This window comes from Plectropomus leopardus, chromosome 1, assembly GCF_026936395.1.
Source record: "Plectropomus leopardus strain MGB_pleo_1.0 chromosome 1, ASM2693639v1, whole genome shotgun sequence".
NCBI lineage: Eukaryota > Metazoa > Chordata > Actinopteri > Perciformes > Serranidae > Plectropomus > Plectropomus leopardus.
The window spans coordinates 5,663,429-5,683,072 of NC_142176.1; the positions used below are offsets into that span (position 1 = coordinate 5,663,429).

The 19,644-nt window shown below is 38.2% G+C and overlaps 1 protein-coding gene across 24 annotated transcripts in view; it reads left to right on the top strand.

The window, feature by feature from the left end:
• The window catches only part of madd (MAP-kinase activating death domain), an 86,804-nt gene extending 70,080 nt beyond the window's left edge, over positions 1–16,724 (top strand). For 20 of the 24 annotated variants that reach the window (XM_088088319.1, XM_088088620.1, XM_088088429.1 and 17 more), the window contains 7 exons: positions 48–155; positions 258–422; positions 518–590; positions 2,467–2,573; positions 6,275–6,344; positions 12,149–12,195; positions 12,906–16,724. In XM_088088319.1, coding sequence (XP_087944445.1) covers positions 48–155; positions 258–422; positions 518–590; positions 2,467–2,573; positions 6,275–6,344; positions 12,149–12,195; positions 12,906–13,019 — 684 coding nt within the window. In that variant the 3' untranslated portion in view covers positions 13,020–16,724. The remainder of the gene's footprint in view (positions 1–47; positions 156–257; positions 423–517; positions 591–2,466; positions 2,574–6,274; positions 6,345–12,148; positions 12,196–12,905) is intronic. The other 4 variants (XM_088088868.1, XM_088088937.1, XM_088089013.1 and 1 more) reach the window with 1 other exon arrangement.
• The last annotated feature ends 2,920 nt before the right edge of the window (positions 16,725–19,644 follow it).

Genomic DNA, 19,644 nt, shown 5'->3' on the forward strand with positions numbered 1-19,644 from the left:
TATAATTCAGCAGCTTTGTAATTACTCGTACTGAACTCTTTTTTTAGAACGGCCGCGAGCTTCCCATCAGGCCCAGTGGAAGCCGCCACATCAAGAAGCAAACGTTTGTTGTGCATGCCGGCACTGACACCACGGGAGACATCTTTTTCATGGAGGTGTGCAGAGTCCGTTATTCCTAAAAACGAAGACCGAAGCTCATAGAAATGCTAAACCAAATCCTCCAAAATTACCTGTAACGTTTCTCATTATTGTTTCAGGTGTGTGATGACTGCATAGTCCTGCGCAGCAACATCGGCACAGTGTACGAGCGCTGGTGGTACGAGAAGCTCATCAACATGACCTACTGCCCCAAGACCAAGGTGCTGTGTCTCTGGAGACGCAACGGCCAGGAGACGCAGCTCAACAAGTTCTATACCAAAAAGGTCAGAAACTGCATCTCTCTGCGTCCTGAACGTTTATGTTCTCTTCAGGAGAACGTCCGAAAGAGCCGGCCGTAACTTTCCCGTCTGTGTTTTAGTGTCGGGAACTCTACTACTGTGTTAAAGACAGCATGGAGCGAGCTGCAGCGAGACAGCAGAGCATCAAACCAGGTACCACGTCAGTGTGTCTCTGTCTCTGTCTCTGTCTTTGTCTTTGTCTCTGTCGCTGTCGCTGTCTCTGTCTCTGTCTCTGTCTCTGTCTTTGTCTTTGTCTTTGTCTCTGTTGCTGTGTCTGTCTTTGTCTCTGTCTCTGTCGCTGTCTCTGTCTCTGTCTTTGTCTCTGTCTCTGTCTCTGTCTTTGTCTTTGTCTTTGTCTTTGTCTCTGTCTCTGTCTCTGTCTCTGTCTTTGTCTCTGTCTCTGTCTCTGTCTCTGTCTTTGTCTCTGTTTCTGTCTCTGTCTTTGTCTTTGTCTCTGTCTCTGTCTCTGTCTTTGTCTTTGTCTCTGTCTCTGTCTTTGTCTTTGTCTCTGTTGCTGTGTCTGTCTTTGTCTCTGTCTCTGTCTCTGTCTTTGTCTCTGTCTCTGTCTTTGTCTCTGTCTCTGTCTTTAACTGTCTTTTTTTGACAGTCTTTCTCATCGTTTACACTCTTTGTCCCCTTATCTCTCCCGCTCTCCTCTCACCTTTCTCTCATTTCTTTTTTCTTTAACTTATTTTGAGTCTTTCTGTCTCTTTTTCGCTCCTTTCTTTCTTTTAACCTATTTAGGTCTTTCTTTCTTTCTTTCTTTCTTTCTTTCTTTTTCTTTAACCTTTGTAAGACTCTCTTTCTATCTCTTTCTCTCCTTTCTGTCTTTACTTTTTCCTTTTTCTTTTCTTTCTTCAACTATTTTGGCAAAAGTTTTTTATCTTTTACTCTCTTTGTCCCTTTCACTCTCTCTCACCCTCTTCTCACTTTTCTCTCCTTTCCTTTTTACTTTAACTTACTTTGAGTCTTTCTTTCTCTTTTTTTTGCTCCGTTCTTTCTTTAACCTATTTAAGTCTTTCTTTAACTTTTGTAGGTCTCTTTCTATCTCTTTCTCTCCTTTCTGTCTATTTTTTGTCTTTTTCTGTTCTTTCCTCAACTTGTTTTTGAAAAAGTCTCTCTCTCTTTCTGTCTCATTATTTTCTGTCTCAAAGAAGCTTTATTGTCATCGTAAACATACATTTACGTTGCCGAAGCGAGTGTGGAAAAAAAAAAGAATTTACCATAAGTAAAGATTTACTAGAATAAAGAAATGTGTAAACAGAGTTTTGTATTAAAAAAGTTAAGTTTAACCTAAAAATACAAGACTTTCCTCCCTCCTCATAAAAAGCCACCGGCCTGCCGTTATTTTAAATCGTCAGTCTTTTGTCATGGATGACAGGATGTAGTTCCTGATGAGACTGTTACAGTCAGATGTAACAATACATGTACAAAAAAAATACTGTCAAGAGGTTAGCCATTTATTTTGAAACGGGAATCCTTAAATTTGCAGTGTAAATGGTTTAGTTTATCAGTCCGTGAATCCCACACACTGCACGTTTAGTTGGTCAGTATTTCAGTAACATTTTTACAAAAGACTCTGTTGTCATATAACACAAATAAAAACAGTGTAAACTTTTAAATGTATTAACTCTGGGGTTTACTGCCTCGGCTTTTCTTTGTCAGAGCACTTTGTAAACTGTGTTTTTAAACGTGCTATATAAATAAAGTTATTATTTTTATTATTTTGAGTGAATTTATACAAAAACAATTTGTTGACATGATGCCACAAACCAAAAAAAAGTTGCATTTGGACTGCAACGTATTAGTTTGGGAAGAATACAAGTGTATGTTGTGATTTCCTTTAAAATTCTGTTCAAGTTGTAATCTTATAGTAAAGCATTAAGGAGTCTTTTTAAGACATTAAAAATAAAAAAAATCACATTCCTGCAGTTTGTGATGTTTTATTTATTTATTTTTTCTGTTGTTCGAGGGTTTGGGTGGATGTATTAGTTCGTACTAGCTCTAAAGTCCGGTGCTTTTGCTTCAGGTCCGGAGCTGGGCGGAGAGTTTCCGGTCCAGGACATGAAAACCGGTGAAGGTGGACTGCTGCAGGTCACACTGGAAGGAATCAACCTGAAATTCATGCACAGCCAGGTAAGAGGCCCGTACCACAGCGGAGAAACTGCTCCTCATCTCACACGAAGGGCATGACAATAAAAACTCACTCATGATGGTTCAAAGATCATCCCGTCCTTCTGTCCACCTTTCTGCTCATCACTCCCGTTTGCCTCATTTCTTTTCATCACGTGACGTCTTCCTCTATCGTCCTTAAAAACAAATTCCAGTCAAAACGTTAGCCGTGACTGACAAAATGTTTGATTGGCCTTTACCTGATGTTTTCCTTTAGAGGAAGAATTCCTGTTTGTGCTTTTGCTTTTTTGGATTTGCTTTTTTTCAGTTTGTGTTTGTTTGTGCGTGTGTGTGTGTGTGTGTTTGTTTGTATGCATGCGTTTCCCAAAAAGTATATTAACGCATCCCTCCACACGAGTTTTCCTTTTGACATCCGTGGTGCTCAAACCTCATTTTTCATTTCCTGTGTGGGAGGAGATGAAGTGTTAATGTGTGTGTGTCGTGCATCAGTGGAAACTTCAGACGGATGACCTTGAGCGAAGACTTTTCATTAATAATTGGCTATTTAATAGCAACTTTCACACTTAAGTTTGGACCCTCGAACATCGTCATGTGTTGTCTTCACACCTGCGCAGGCAGTCCTAGTCGGGGTTCGTGTGTTTCTTCAGGCTCAGTAGAAAGTGAAGCTGTAATTGAACGATGTGCTGGAGTTAAATCGTCTGAGAAGTGATCGTGCTGACAGATCAGGAAGACACTTGGAACAAACTGAGCATCTTTAAACTGATTTTCCAACAGTAAAAGTAATTTAAAGGGTCAGTTCGCCCAAATTAAAAGACACTTCACTTGTTGTAGTATCTCTCCATGCAGACAGTTTTGGTTGAATTTGTTGCCTCTGGTGGAGCTGAATGGATCTCGTTTGTGGTGCTCACAAAATTTAATTTCAAGTATTCAGCTGCAAAAATGTCCTTATTACTGTGGATAATCTCACAGCAGAGTTTTCTGTCACTATGGTCACACTGCCTCGGTGCTCAATTCTGATTTTTTTTTTCCAGATCCAATTTTTTAATGTAGCTGTTCACTTTATTTATTAGACTCCAGTGTGAACTGGTCATGGCCCTGATGTGGTCCGCACGCCCAGAAGAACAAGACTTTACGAAACGGGCAGTGAGTGAACGACGGCTTCATCAGTCTGTGACGATTCTCAGTGCCCGTGTGCAATTTCAGATTGACTGAGCAACCCACGAAGGAGAAAAATAGATGCAGACAGACAGACGGACAGACAGAGTTTTTTTTTTTTTTTTTCATTTTATAGAAGGATTTCGATCTAGAGTGACGTAAAAGTCTCAAATAATGGGATCCTGAGCTCTGACAGTTTGAGCGCCTCTGATGAGGGAGAGAGTCTGGTGTGTTAGTCAGCAGTTGCGATACTTTGTTGTGCGTCTGAAATAACAAGTGTCATCATGGAAGATCCCGAAATTCTCCTGTTAGTGCTGCAGGACAGAGCTCCATTGGCTGAGCGTCGGGAGGCTCACGTGTTTGCTCTCCCGTGCTGCTCACACTGACACAGAAATGGCTTCACTCAGTCAATAAACCCGTTAATAACCCTTTGATAAAATGATCATTCCTGTCATGCAGCAGCAGTATCACAAACACCGAAATGGCATTTGTCCTCTGCAAAAAGAAAAAAAAAATATCCGAAAGTCTAAATTGAAAACCGAATACCTACCCAATAAACAAATTCCCGAATAGCTGAAAATTTGGCTTCCAGTCAAAAAACCTGTCAAGGTTAATATTAGGGGACCAGGAGTGCTAAAAGGCTAAATCATAGATTTTAGAACTTAATCCTGCAAACCTTTTGTGACAAAACCAAAACTTTCTGCTCAGACAGATAAAATATATTTTTATAATTTGGGTGAACTGACTAATTTAACTTGGATGTTGCTGCACTGAGTCACAGTTGTGATCTCTGCCAGCTCCTCCTGCTGCTTCTGCTGTTTCTACCTCAGGCTCTTTTGGTTGAGTTAAAGTTTTTGGCTTCAAATTGCACTCTGACGGGGTCAGAGTGCCACGCTTAGAAAAGACTTTTCATTATCAAACAAACTCAGCACAAATAACACTTTAAAATTCCTTTTAAATGTGGAAAAATTTGTGGGACCAATAATTTTTTTACTAGTAATCAACTTAAAAAACGTGAGTTCATGATTGTGGTAACAGTGAACAACACTTTCCTTTTAAATAATGTGAAAAGCAAATTTTTATGAGGAATCAACTTTAAAATGTGTGTTCATAAATATGGTAATTAAATGCTTAATTACCACTGTTATAAACACAAGTTTTTAAGCTGAAACAAGTTAATTTATTCAAACATATCTAAAAGAAATTCTAAAGTGTCAATAATTTACGTATTCATGAACACACATTTTAAGTTAATTACGCACAAAAAATGAAGTTGTTCCAACAATTTTTTTACATTATTTAAAATGAATTTGAATTACCCTAATGCACAAATTTCTCAGAGTTGCTCGATGTAGAGCTCAACATTTCTATATTTTCTTTAGCGACGCTGTTAGATTGTGAGTCCTCGTGGATAGTTTGACGGTTTTTGAGTGAAAAAGTGTCAACAAACCGTCAGCAGGAGCTTTGTTCAGCACTTTCTTTTAAATTTATGACTGAGTTGATAGCGAGTGGGCACTGGGTCGTGGCTCTGCAGTGAGATGGTGTCGGAGGTGACGTCCTACACGGTAGCTGGTTTTACTGTCCATCAGCGACTGCCCTCATTTCTCTGTGCTGCTGTGTGAGCAAGTAGTGTTGGTGCCAGCCGTTGTTGCTGGAGGAGGAGGCATGGAGGGCTCTGGGGGACTGAGACGTTTAAAGAAAGACCTGCAAAACAAAGGTGAATCCAGCTCTCAATACCCTAGTCAAACCTCTAGTCCGCTTTATTTTTTTATGTTTCCCGGGGTCTGATTCCTCTTGTGACGGGGGTTTTTTATTTTTATTTTTTTATCATATTGGCTCTGGTAGTTAGATTCTTGATTTGAATCGGTACGAGGCTCCTGTGGATAGCGCCCTCTCGGAGTGTCGTCGAGTGTTTGTGCTCTTCTGTCCGATAATAATCCAAACCATTTCTCTCCCATGCTCTCTCCCCCTGCAAGGAGCGGAAGGTACACAACCTCTGCTGTGTTTGCTTTTTAGCAGTTACATCTTATTGGGTTCCTTCTTTTTTATTTGTTTGTTTTTCCTCTATCTTTTTCTTTTTCCTGTTGTAGCTGTATGGCAAATCTAATTTTGTGTCCTTGTCTACATTTTTATATGGAACTTCCATGTATGCATCATATGGGCCATTATGCATCTCTAAACAGAAATGTGTTTCTTTTTTTTTTTAACTACCTCTGCCGTTAACATCCAAACACAAAAAAATTCCCAGTTCTGATCATTAATGATGAACCAAGTTTTGAGCTTTGAGCAGACTAAATGCATTTCTCCTCATTGAACCGTCGCCCATGTATGCGTTTGATCATGGAAACTTCTCATAGTGTGCTTTTCTTTTCTTTCGTTAGCTGTTAAAAGCTTGCACTCCATGTGTAGTTGTTTTATTTTGACCTTTCATACTGAATAAAACAAGTTCGAACATGGTTAATTTTTTCAATATGAAGTGTTTACTTTTCATCCAGTGTTGTTGAGTTAATAATGTTGTCTTGTTTTGTTTGTTTTTTGTTTGTTTTTAGGTTTTCATAGAGCTGAGTCACATTAAAAAGTGCAATACAGTGAAGGGAGTCTTTGTCCTGGAGGAATTTGGTAATTACACCATCTGTTGATTCTAGGCCTGTACTCGGCACGGCAGTAACTCAGCTACATGGCGAACGCATTGACGAGAGCTAATAAGGGTTTACTAAATTGGATATTCGCTCACCTCAAGGGACACTGAGACTTTTATGTCTGCAGGTGATCAAGTGATGAATTCGTCAGAGGACGAGGTTTTCTCTCAGTCACACGATGCAGCGATGAAGGTTAGAGCAGATGGAGAGGGACGGATAAATCTGTGCAGTGTGAAACAGAAGCGTGAGGACATAAAGTCTTGCTGCCTTTTTTTCATATTTTAATATTTTACAACACATGGGCAAAACTAGAAAGTGAAACCGAACTTTTCCACCAAAGAGAGGTAGAGGCATAACTTACAGTGTAATGAATAAAAGTACAAATTTCATTTACATGCCTTTAACCCTTTAAAAACTGTGCAAACTGATCTGATTTCTTTCAAGAACATAAGAGGAATGCAATAATTAGTTAGTTAGAGTAATTTGACAAGAAATCACCCAAAATATTGGAAAAAAATGACCCTAAAAATTATCTGAAAAATTGTTGGGAAAAAAAAGAAAAATAAAGAACAAAAACAACCAAGGAAATGACCTGAAAAGAATTGCTTTTTTCCCTATAAAATAATTTTAAATACATAATTACAATAATTATAAATCCAATTTTCTGTATTTTTTTCCTATTTTTTGTTACATTTTCAATAATTTTCTCTTTCCTTTTTTTTTTTAAACTTTTTTTTTTTAGGTCATTTTGTCACCCCTTACTAATTTTTTGCATTTTTCGGGACATTTCATGCCAAGTTGCTCATTGCCCTTTTTCCATGTTTTGGAAAATAAATCAAACCAATCTGTTCAGGATTCAGAGGGTTAAATCCTTGTGAAAGGCACCTGAATGCAACACAAGAGAGCTGATGTCAATCTAGGATTCAAAGGGTTAAAAGAGCTGCTGTAAATTAATCACAAGTTGCCATTTAATTAAGTTTTTTATACCTCTAATATAAGCAGATCAAATTATAGCTAAAAGAAATACACAGAAATCCAGCGATCGGGCCACATCAAAGTGCCTTCATTTTTTGTTTTTTCTAACAGAACCAAACAACAATTTAGGATAGTATGCCGGCGTTGCGGAAATAAGAGAGGCGTGACATGTACGTTGTGTGAACCCTGACATACCAAGCCAAAAGTCGTCCATTGGTCGACGTCAGGCCGTTGGTGAGCGTCTGTTGCTCTAGGTTGTGCAGAATTCAGCGTGTTGAATCGGCGTCAGAGACAGCAGAGCCCATTAGTGAGAGAAATCATCCTGATCGGCCGTTCAGCTCAGTGCAAAAGAAGAGAAACGAAAATTAGGAGAGCAAATAAATTACTAAAGTCAAGAAGAAGTGAGATCAAAGCAAACTTGTTATATCAGGTAAGATTATTTTAAACAGGTCGTAACTATAGACTGTGTTTAAAACTGGACGACACGCCCCCACTCACCCCGCTATGTTGAGGTAAGGTTAGAATATCCGGGATATGGGTGTTGACATGTTGCGAGGTCGATGTCATCTAGAGCCCACATCTGCAAAGTAGTGATATCCGTGGTGGGGAACTTCCCTCCAAAACACCCGTCCAACCAATCGTAAGCATTTTCATTGAATGCGAGAGCACGGATTGGCTGCCACAGCTGTCAATCATGGTGGAAAAGCCCAGTTTTGTTTAATTTAATAACTCATTAAAACCAAACTTCACATGAAAACAAACGTGAACAAACATCAGGGTGATGAGAACTACATTCAGTGACAGAAACCATTTTTGGAAAAATTTATTTGGCGTGTACTTTTAGTTTTTAGTTTGGCCTATGTCCATTCACTAACATGGAGGGGCGGGCCTCAGGACTGTGATGTCATCCATCTCTCTATATATGGTCTTAACAGTTTATGTTTTTGTTTCCTCGCACAGTAAATATAATTTGTTCTTTCAGCGTCGGGTTGTATTAAAGTGCTAACTGTCTAACTAGCGTCTTGAGTCCATCCAGTCGGTCTTCCGGTTTCCCTTCTTCAATGATGAAAACGAACTACCGCCGTCTGCTGATGTGCAGAGTTATTTCTTCTCATGCAGCTGCAAAATTTACACGCTGGTTAGCTTTTTGCTGCAGTCTTTGCAGTGTGTTCGCGTGCACCTTTTTGGCCGAGACACAGGCGACGAGAGGCGAGGCAACAGTTTGCCTGTTTGGTGTGTCAGGGCCTTTATCACAACAGTGTCGGCTTCTAGTGTAACATTTAACATTCGCGTACCAATGAACTCCACTGTTGTCCAAAATCAATAAACACTCTGTAGTTCATTGTAACTCAACCCCACAAACACCGTCGTGCTTCTATAAATGTGTATTAACCCACAACTTAAAATAGTCAACCACAAGTGTGTCATTTAACCCTCTTTCTGTTATATTTTTACCCAAAACTACAGCGCCCAGCTGTTTTCGCATGTTCTTCAGCCTTTTTAAAATATTAACACTTCTTTCAAAAACACTGGGAGAGGGCAATCAGCAACTTAGGAAGAAATTATCCCCAAAATTAGCAAGAAATTAGTAAAATGTACAAGAAAATTACCTGAAAATCAGAAAAAAAAGAAAAGAAAAAAAACAAGCAAACAAGGAAATGACCTGAAAAAGAAAATTATAACAATTTCTTACTATAATTTTAAATTTGTAATGATGATAATTTTAAAAACTGTTTTCTTTATAAAATAAATTCATTAATCTTCAAATTTCTTGCAATTTGTGGAACAAAAAAACATATTTATAATTATCATATTTATATATATTCATGTATTTAAAACTATGATGACAGCACCTTTTTCCAAGTCCGTGTTTGTTTGTTTGTTTTCTCTTTTTTTTTTTTTTTTTTTTTTTAGCAATTTTACAGGTGATTTCTTGTACTTTATAGTATTTTCTTGACACATTTTGGGTGATATCTTCTTAAAAGGTGCCCATTGCCTTTTTCTCATTTTTTAAAGAAATCAAGTCAATTTGCTCAGGTTTCAAAGCGTTAAATATACCATCTAATATATAATGTATTCTCTAATATATTATTTAGGTGTTGCCACACTGCAAATGGGCCCATTTCACAAACACAAGAGTGAAGTTTAAAAAGACCTGGATTGGAAGCCAACATTTTCATTTAAATTAAAAAGATTAAATGGTTTAGAAATGTATTTAATAACTTTTATCCTCATAATATTTTAAAACAAACATGAGTATCATGGAAAGAAGAGAGGAAAAAGGTTTTATTGTGTTTTATTGAAACAAGCGGGTGGTACACAGAGCAAATAAAAACAGACAATATTTTATTTTATTTTTTTATTTTATCAGAACCGTATAACCGTAACCATAAACCTGATTCAGTCCCTCCAACAGACCTCTTTCATGGGCAGTGGAAGAGTGAAATAGTAGAAATGTACAGTTGTTATTGGAAAAAAAACAGAAAATTAATTGAATATAATAATCCCAGATAGAATATTAGCAATTAAAATAAGCAGAAATAATAAGAAAAATAAATAAATAAAAATACAAAAGTAAATAAATACAAATAAAAAATATCAAAAAATAAAAATTTATTAAAAAATTACATTTTTAAAGAAAAGAAAAAGGGTAGTCGGTGATGTCCAGGGTATCAGGCCCAACGATGAGGGGAAAGGACTAGTCGTCACAGCCTGTACACAGATGCACAGGCACACAGTTCAGGGAGTTTAAAGGGTTACTACACTGTTTTTAGTATTAGTAACAAGTCAGAAAAGACGACTTAAGTCCGACAGCGCAGTGACGTGACGATCAGAGACCGAGGTTGAGTGCCAGGCTGGGTTACTGTCGTGTCTCTGTGCTGCTTTTGTAATGTTGCCCTCATCTTTGCCACTATGAAAACCTTCATTCTCCAGCAGGTAAAGTGTTGTCACCTTTCTCCTTTCTTACTCAGACTAAACTCAGAATGTTTCCTCACTCGATCCTTTCCTGATTTATTTATTCCTTATTTTCTATACCATGAGTTTTCCTCTGCTTCCTTCATCACTTGCTTTTCATTTCGGAGATCACCCCAGACTCCATCTCTCATTCTCCGATAGTCTGCCTCTGAATCTCAGCCAGCGGGGGTCTGTAGAGGGGTGTAACATTTCCCAGCCCCCCTTCATCTGTCCAGATCTCTGCCTCCTCATCTCTTGTACGGGTTCACAGTTACTAATGAAAAGTCAGTCTGTCCTGCGGGCAGTGACGTGGTCCTGGGTCAAAGCATTTTGGCCTCCTGTAGCTGCTTCTCTGTGATGTCTTAACTTTCGGTTCATTGGGATGGAAAGAGTTGGGGAGGGAAGGTTGTCCTTTTTTTTTTTTCTTGTTTTGTTTCACATTTGAAACTTTACAACCTTTGCAGTCTCTTGTTATTAGACATTTGTGTTTTTATTTGTCCATTTTGTGGGCCATGAACGTCCCAAAAACAGTCAAATTTCACACTTTGCCTTCTCTTTAACAGACTGGAAATGTGTCGAAAGATTAAATCTGATTATTTGCTTCAGGGATACTCAACTTGCTTTGGTTTGGAGCAACTTTGCAAAATGACAAGAGGCCAGGGGCCAATCAAAGCAGCCCCGTACACGTTTCTAAGATTTTAGGATGTTACTAGAAGTTCAGGACGTTTCTAGGATTTTAGAACGTTTCTAGGATTAGAATTTTAGGCTGTTTTCTCAAAATTTTCGGATGTTTCCGGGATTTTAGGACATTTCAGGGATTTTAGGACGTGTTTTTGGATTTTAGGACATTTATTAAATTTCAGACTGTTTTCTCATAATTTTAGGATGTTTAGGAGGTTTTAAATGTTTTTAAGATTTTTGGATATTTCTAGGATTGTAGCACATTTTTATAATTTTAGGACATTTTTGGGATTTTAGGACATTTCTCAAATTTTAGGATGTTCCTAGGATTTCAGGAAATTTCTGGCATTTTTGCTTGTTTCTAGGAGTTTAGGGCATTTCTAGGATTTAAGGACATTTCTGGGATTTTGGGGCTTTTCTACAAGGACAGGGCAGTTCTCGATTTTTAGCACATTTCTAGGGTTTTAGGACATTTCAAGGACTTTTCGATGTTAATCAAAATTTTAGGATGTTCCTCATTTTATCATGTTTCTTTGATTTTAGGACATTTCTAGGATTTTTGCATGTTTTGTAGGAGTTTAGCACATTTCTAGGATTTGGGGGCTTTTCTAGGACATTGGGGCAATTCTAGGATTTTAGCACATTTCTAGGATTTTAGGACGTTTCTGGGATTTTAGGATGTTTGGGGCTTAAATAGGGCCTCTGGTGGTTGGGGGACCATCGACTGACACTTTTTTGATAAACAAGCTCTATTTTGTTTGTTGTTATTCACTCTGGCAGCTTATGTTTACTAAAAAAATACGAAACAAATTCTCAGTGTGATTCACTTTCTTTAAAATTATGAATTAGAAAGTGGTTTGGGAGCCATCAGGCACCCTTGCAGGGGCCAGGTTTGGCCCGTGTGCCAAAGTTGAGTATCACTGATTTAGCTACTCCAAATTTTAATGCATTTCAGCATAAACACGATTTAACGACAGTAGACTCTCGCCCTTGTCACCCTCTCTGTCTGAAGTTCAGTGACTGTTGTTGCGGACTCTTCTTGGTCCACATCCCATTTTACACCCCGTTGACAGTTCACCCCTTTGACCCCCCCCCCCAAAAGCTCTCAAGCATGACCTCATTAATGTTCCTGCTGCCTTTGAATTCTTTGTTTTGTCTCTTGCACCGGCATAGTTCCTGAAACTAAAGAAGTGGTGATCCACAAGTACAAGACCCCCATGGTGAGTCCTCACGTCTGCTGTCAGAGTCAGTTCTTCTCCAGTTTATGTAGGTTAACAGTCACAAGCTGCAGGGTTTTATCTGTAAACGTGGCTGCTGTGGTGGTGCTGTCTGATTCAGTGCCTCTTGGGAAAGCTCTAATCTCATTGAGTATTTAGTATTTTGACCCTTTTCTGCTCATGCAGGGATTAGAGCAGCTGTTGAGAGTTTGGCCCTGTGGTCACCGTACTCTGCATACTCTAAATTTAATGATCGGATGGCACCAAAGTTAAGTCTCCACTTTATCTTACTGTTTGTTGAGGCACATTCAGACTGAAAGTATCATTGGTTAAAAAATCAAAATGCAGAGGCCCCAGTATTTCAGGCTGATCTTTTGTAGCTCACAGACATCTGAGCCAGGACTGTGTCTCGTGTGCCGGTGATTTTGACTAATCTCTATAAACAGATATCAAGATTTAAGGTTTCTCTATTTGTAACTTTCTTGCTAATTTTTAGGCCATGTCTTATTAAATTGATGTTGCCTTCTCACCAATATTGTTAAAGAAATCAAACCAATCTGCTCAAGTTTCAGAGGGCTGAAGACCAAAGTTTGCAGTAAATATTTCTGCAGCGCTCAGACTGAGTGAAACTTCGTGTGTTATTCTGAACTAAAACAGATGTCGCCTCACGCCTGGACCGTCATCTCGCTCATGGTTGTTTTTTCCTCCTGCAGGCACATCAGATCTGTTACTCGGTCCTCTGCCTTTTCTCCTACGTGGCGGCAGTGAAGGGGAAGGAGGCAGAAGGAAAACCCAAGATTCTGTCACCGCGACCCCTTCCTAGCTAGTCTACGCCCTGCGCCCTCTCTCCCCCCCTTCGTCCTCCGTGTGCCTCTCTACTTGAAACGGCATCTCAGCTCTAGAACCACAGACTTCTGACAATCCCTAACTTTACTCTAAGCACACAATTCCCGCTCCCTCTTCTTGTACATACAAGCCTAAGACCCTTTTTAGACCCTGTTGTGTAGACGTGTTTAGTCTGTGATGTCGTGTAAATACTTGCGACCTCATCGCCGTCGTCCCGATGATACCAACTAGCTAAATGTTTGCCTGCTCCTTAAACTCGGGCTCCACGAGCTCGTCTCCTCAGTGTGAAAGTCTTCTCTTGTTCCTGCTGCCAACACCCAACCGTTTTTACCGATTAGGAGATGTGAGGGGGTCACCCCGAGGCGCAGAGTGCATGCAGGTCCCGTGCACAGCCTTGACATCCACTACAGAGTAGCTTCCTCCTGCTCCCGCCCGTCTCCATCCGACCGTGTGAGTTATTCTGTGATCCGTGGTTACTGTAAAGTTCCAGTCTGTCCAAGTTTGAAACATCCAGAGACCCTCTCGTAGTGCAGGACGTCCCACTCTGAAAACGCTACTGTATACTGCACCAGAGCACTGCATGTAAACGCTTCTTAAAAGTGTTTGAGCCCTAAAATAATGTGAGTGTTCTCAGATGTGTTCTCTAGATCGGCCCGCCCGGCTGAATTACTGTTCTAGTTCTCCTGTAAAATTTCTCGTCTGTGGTCTGCTGTTAACAATTGCATGTTACTATGAGGATGAAAAATAAATATTATATATATTTCTATATATAGTATTTATTTAATATATACATATATTTACTGTACATTTCTCTGGAAAAAAAATGTTACAAATTGTTGATTTGCTAGATGTGCAATACTTAATAAGTAGTTAGCCATTGCCAGAGCCATGTTTTCTTGAGTTAACTGGCTTTCACAGGGTGAAGAATGTAAGAAAGAACTTTTTTTTCTATATTGATTGAATATGATGACTTCAGTTTGACTGTTCAAAGTTTGTCTTTTAAAGGTTTAAATCGGCTCCAGATCGCGTGAAAAAAAACAGCTGCCGTGTTGCTCTCCGTGTGTGCAGACTTTGGAGCGTTTCGCACTCAGGCCACGCCCCCAGGTCAGTGATGTCACAGCAGGGGTTTTTAAGCAACAGGTGGTGGGAGATGTTGCGCTGAACGTAGGAGATGGTACAGTTTCTTTCCCATTTGAATTCAGCCTCTAAAAGCCATGCAAAATGTTGTCGTTCATGTGCCGAATTTAATCGAAGGGAAACTAATCCCACCTGACTCAAACTGGTGTTACGTCATAGCGTGTAACGTGTGACCAAAGGGGGCGCTGTTTCGTACTTTCTACAAGTGATTGTTTTAATTACTGTTGTTTTAAAACGGCAATCATTTTTAAAAACTCAAATAAAATACTCATCAAGTAATTGATTGTTAAAAATACTGATATTACTCAAATATGGGTCCGTATACATATATGTTTTTAAATTTCCGTGTAAAGGATCAAAAAATGTTACCATTACCTGGAATTAAAAAAAAATTGCTTAATTCAAATGTTAGGCGGGTTTCCTTTAACCTTCAAATTTGCGTAAATTGAAATTCATTGATTAATGAAACATCAGTTTAAAAAAAAACTCCCATTTATTGCAAAAATGTTTTTTAACGTTATTATTACACAAAAGCATGATTACACAAAACTGTCTACTCTAGGTCACATGATGCTGTGGTTATGGGCATTCAATCGAAACACGGTCATCTCGAAAATTGTGTTTTATCGACTTTTTGAAAATATCCCTCAAGTTTTGTGCAAATCTGTAACGGAAACCCGTCTAATGTCAGGTAAATTGACTTTCTCCGTGTTTGCGTCGGCCTTTGATCACATGAAATGAACGGCAGATGTGTTGACGAATTTGTGACACGATGCCTGTAAATCCTCCATCGCTTAAAGTTAATAAAATAAAATCACCATTAACACAAAGTGAGTGAATTAAGCGAGCTTAAAATAATTACTAGAATTACTCAGATTTTTTGACACAGCCAAACAAGCTGATCTTGGCGATTATTTGTAATTATTGAATTGAAAGTAAATTTTTGACTCTGCTTTTTTGTTGCTGAGCGGTCTGCATTTTTGCGAGCGTGCCAAAATGGGATTTAGGTTTCTTTTGACATAAGTGACGTTCAGATAAAACATATTAGTCATTTCTAAATTTCCATCTACAGGATCACATTTTCTGATGGCCTTTTGTCAGAAATAGTGACCTGTCTACTGATCTGCCTCTGATGACCAGTACCTGGAAATTTAACGAAATATTCCCAAATCACTGGCCTTTTTCTCACCCGATAAAAAGACAGAATGACACCGAAAAATATTGATAGAAGTTTGAGAGAAGAGGAAGACTGGAGAGTCATAATTTCTGACTTTCCATTAGAAAATGAGGCCCTACTGTGTTTGGAAATTAATGATCTTCATTTTAAATGTATCTGCTGATTATTTTCACAACTAATCAAATAATCATTTAATCTTTGTCAAAAAATTGTGCCCAACCAACAGTCCAAAACCCAAAGACTTTTTACGTACAATCAAAAATGACAAAATAAAGCAGCAAATTCTCACACTTAAGGAGCTCGGACCAGTAAATGTTTGACATATTTTGCTTCAAAAATGATCATTCAGTTAACAGAATAGTTGATTAATTTCCTGTCAATTGATTGATTAATTGACTATTCATTGCAGCTCTAATTAATACCAACAATCACTTGTAGAAACATCCGTGCAGCCGTTCCTCCCTCTGTCATTCTAGGCCTCAGCTATTTCATTATGCCAAAAAATGTCGGAAAATGGCAAAAACACTTTAATACCTAAGCTGAGTGAATGTTAGGAGTTTTACTTTATAAAATCTGTCAGACCAAAAGTCAAAAATTTAAGCATTTAATTATCAGAAAAGTACATTTTGGCTAAAAAAGGAACTGAAATGGTTCGTTCTTGTGTACAGGATATGGTGTAACACCAGCACTTTGGTCACGTTTTAGAAACCCCCAAAACAGCCAAGGATTAAAAAAACACCTGTTTTTACATCACAGACCAGGTTGTGACAAAAGTGCAAAATCCTCCAAACTCTTCGGCGGCGGTTTTCTTTCCTGTGGTGGATCTGAAACAGCTGTGGTCGTCTGCTCCCAGAGGGGATCCAGTCTTAATGTTGTTTCTGTAGTAAAGAACAGTTGAATCTGGTTCTATCGGTGTGCGTGCGTATGTGTGTGTGTGTGTGGGTTTGTGTGTGCTCGTGCGTCCATGTGGTGAACAGTTTCTCCAGATCAGCAATATATCGGTACAGCTATATCACTGGAAGATGTTTTTTTGTTTGTTTTTTTGATTCTGAAAAGCTTGTATTTATAGTGATTTAACTGTGCGGAGGGAAATGATGCGTTAGGATGTTCGGAAGTTGCTGTTAACGCAGAACTGGATCTGAAGCATCTCTAAACTGGGTTTGGGAACGGGACACAGCTCTTTATGCTTCAGTTAAAAGGACATTTTTTTAAACTGGAGTATTACAGCTCATCTCTGTCATTGCTCGAGTCGGCTGCTGTAACGAGAGGGAATAAATGAAATGAGATGTCAGGTGTAAGTACTCCAGTATTTGAAAAAGTATTTATAGAATATGTACAGCTTTGGCAATATAATAAAGTTATCGCAAATGAAGCACAGTGAAGTTCATCGTCCTTTTATGCAGTTTTAAGTGTAGTGTCACCTGTTCAGTATCACCTGACGAATATCTCCCCTTCTGTTTATGAAATATGATGTTGAGTAATAACCAGAAAAAAGCTTTTTCCAGAAGACAAACATAAAAGAGTAAAAGTACTTTTTTAAACATTTTAAATGTTGACTTTATGGACCGTTTCTTCCACATTCTATGTTATACTATGACTTTTTTGACATTTCGGGACGATGACTTTTTCAACCATTTGTTCAACCGTATGGCATTTTTCAGCACACTATACTATGACTTTTTTCATCATTTTAAATGTTGACTTTTTGGACAAATACTTCTACATTCTGTACTATAATCTTCTTAAAAATGCCATTGTATGTGGCATTGTATGAGTTTTTTAAACATTTGGCGTTTTTCGACATACTGTAAACATTTTAAATGTTGACTTTTTGGACCATTTCTTTCACATTCTGTACTATAACCTTAAACTGACTTTTTTTGACATTTGGGATGTTGACTTTTTCGTCTTTTTTCCACATGCTATAGCCATTTTTTAACATACTATAGTATGACTTTTTAAACATTTTAAATGTTGACTTTTTGGACCATTTCTGAAACATTATATATCAAAATGTCCTTCAAAATGCTATATCATGACTTTTTTTGACATTTGAAAAGATGACTATTTCAACCGTTTTTTTCACACACTACAGTATGACTTTTTAACATTTTAAATGTTTACTTTTTGGACTATTCACTATATCTTATTCAAAATGCTATACTATGACTTTTTTTGACATGATGATGACCTTTTGACCATTTTTTGAACATTTGGCGTTTTTCGACATACTATAGTATGACTTTTTAAGCATTTTAAATGTTGACTTTTTGGACAATATCTTTCACATTCTATACTATAATCTTTAAACTGCCACACTGTGACTTTTTTTGACATTTGGGATGTTGACTTTTTCCACATGCTATAGTATGCCATTTTTTAAACATACTATAGTATGACTTTTTTCATCATTTAACTGTTGACTTTTAGGAACGTTTCAGAAAACTTCTATATCAAAATGTCCTTCAAAATGCCACATTATGACACTATTATTTTTGACATTTGGAATGATGACTTTTTCGACTGTTTTTTCACACACTATAGTATGGCATTTTTGGACATACTATAGTAATTGTGTAATGCATAATGGTAAGCTATGACAAAAAGTTATATCTTAAGATGTGAACACAGTTTATTTAAAAACACCTGGAAAACACTCAAAAACCTCAACAGGTTACAATACATACAATTTTAAATGTAAAAACACAAAACAGTTTTTTAAGATTTCATGTCTCAATGCTGCAGGCAACATTGTGCCATTGAGCAACAACCTATTCGAATAAATACGTTGAAGAGTCTAAGCATGTTTCTTCTGACATTACATGAACCATTCAACAAAACCGCAAAATCAGAGCAGAGCAGACAGCCGGATGGCAGCAGGTGCGCCCTCATGCAACACTCATGGGGGGCACAAAACCAGTCGCCTGCACTTGAAACGCTGAAGGACAGCGTCAGGTAATCGCTGCTCGTAACCACAAAACATCAGGAGTGCAGGGGCTTGCGTCCCGAGTAGATATGTGTGTGTGTGTGTTTGTTTTTCAACACTTTACCATGTGCCTTTTTTTGCCTAAATCTAACCATTTATGGCTGCCTCCGCTTGTTGTGTAAACATTGGGACCATGTGCATTTGTTGACATCAACGAAAGGGCATCCTGGAGCGTAAACAGCTGACAGGATACCTAAAACCTAAAACAGAGTGGCACCATGTGATGATTTCAGAGTGAGAACGTGTTGGTCTCTCAGTCACCTGTGTTTACCTGTCTTTCCGCATGCTATTTTATGCTGTTTTGAGGTGTTTTCAGCTGTTTTTGGGAGACGTCATATTTTGACATTTTTAGCCTTACTATAGCCTTGCCTTTTAGGTCATTTTTTTCAACCTGCAGTTTTTTGTTGTTTTTGGACGTTTTTGCAGCGTTCTATGCTATGGCGTGTTTCCGCATGCTATTTTTACGCTGTTTTGAGGTGTTTTCAGCTGTTTTTGGGAGACGTCATATTTTGACATTTTTAGCCTTACTATAGCCTTGCCTTTTAGGTCATTTTTTTCAACGTGCAGTTTTTTGTTGTTTTCTGACTTTTTTGCAGCGTTCTATGCTATGGCGTGTTTCCGCATGCTATTTTATGCTGTTTTGAGGTGTTTTCTGCTGTTTTTGGGAGACGTCATATTTTGACATTTTTAGCCTTACTATAGCCTTGCCTTTTAGGTCATTTTTTTCAACGTGCAGTTTTTTGTTGTTTTCTGACTTTTTTGCAGCGTTCTATGCTATGGCGTGTTTCCGCATGCTATTTTATGCTGTTTTGAGGTGTTTTCAGCTGTTTTTGGGAGACGTCATATTTTGACATTTTTAGCCTTACTATAGCCTTGCCTTTTAGGTCATTTTTTTCAACGTGCAGTTTTTTGTTGTTTTCTGACTTTTTTGCAGCGTTCTATGCTATGGCGTGTTTCCGCATGCTATTTTATGCTGTTTTGAGGTGTTTTCAGCTGTTTTTGGGAGACGTCATATTTTGACATTTTTAGCCTTACTATAGCCTTGCCTTTTAGGTCATTTTTTTTCAACGTGCAGTTTTTTGTTGTTTTCTGACTTTTTTGCAGCGTTCTATGCTATGGCGTGTTTCCGCATGCTATTTTATGCTGTTTTGAGGTGTTTTCAGCTGTTTTTGGGAGACGTCATATTTTGACATTTTAGCCTTACTATAGCCTTGCCTTTTAGGTCATTTTTTCAACGTGCAGTTTTTGTTGTTTTCTGACTTTTTGCAGCGTTCTATGCTATGGCGTGTTTCCGCATGCTATTTTA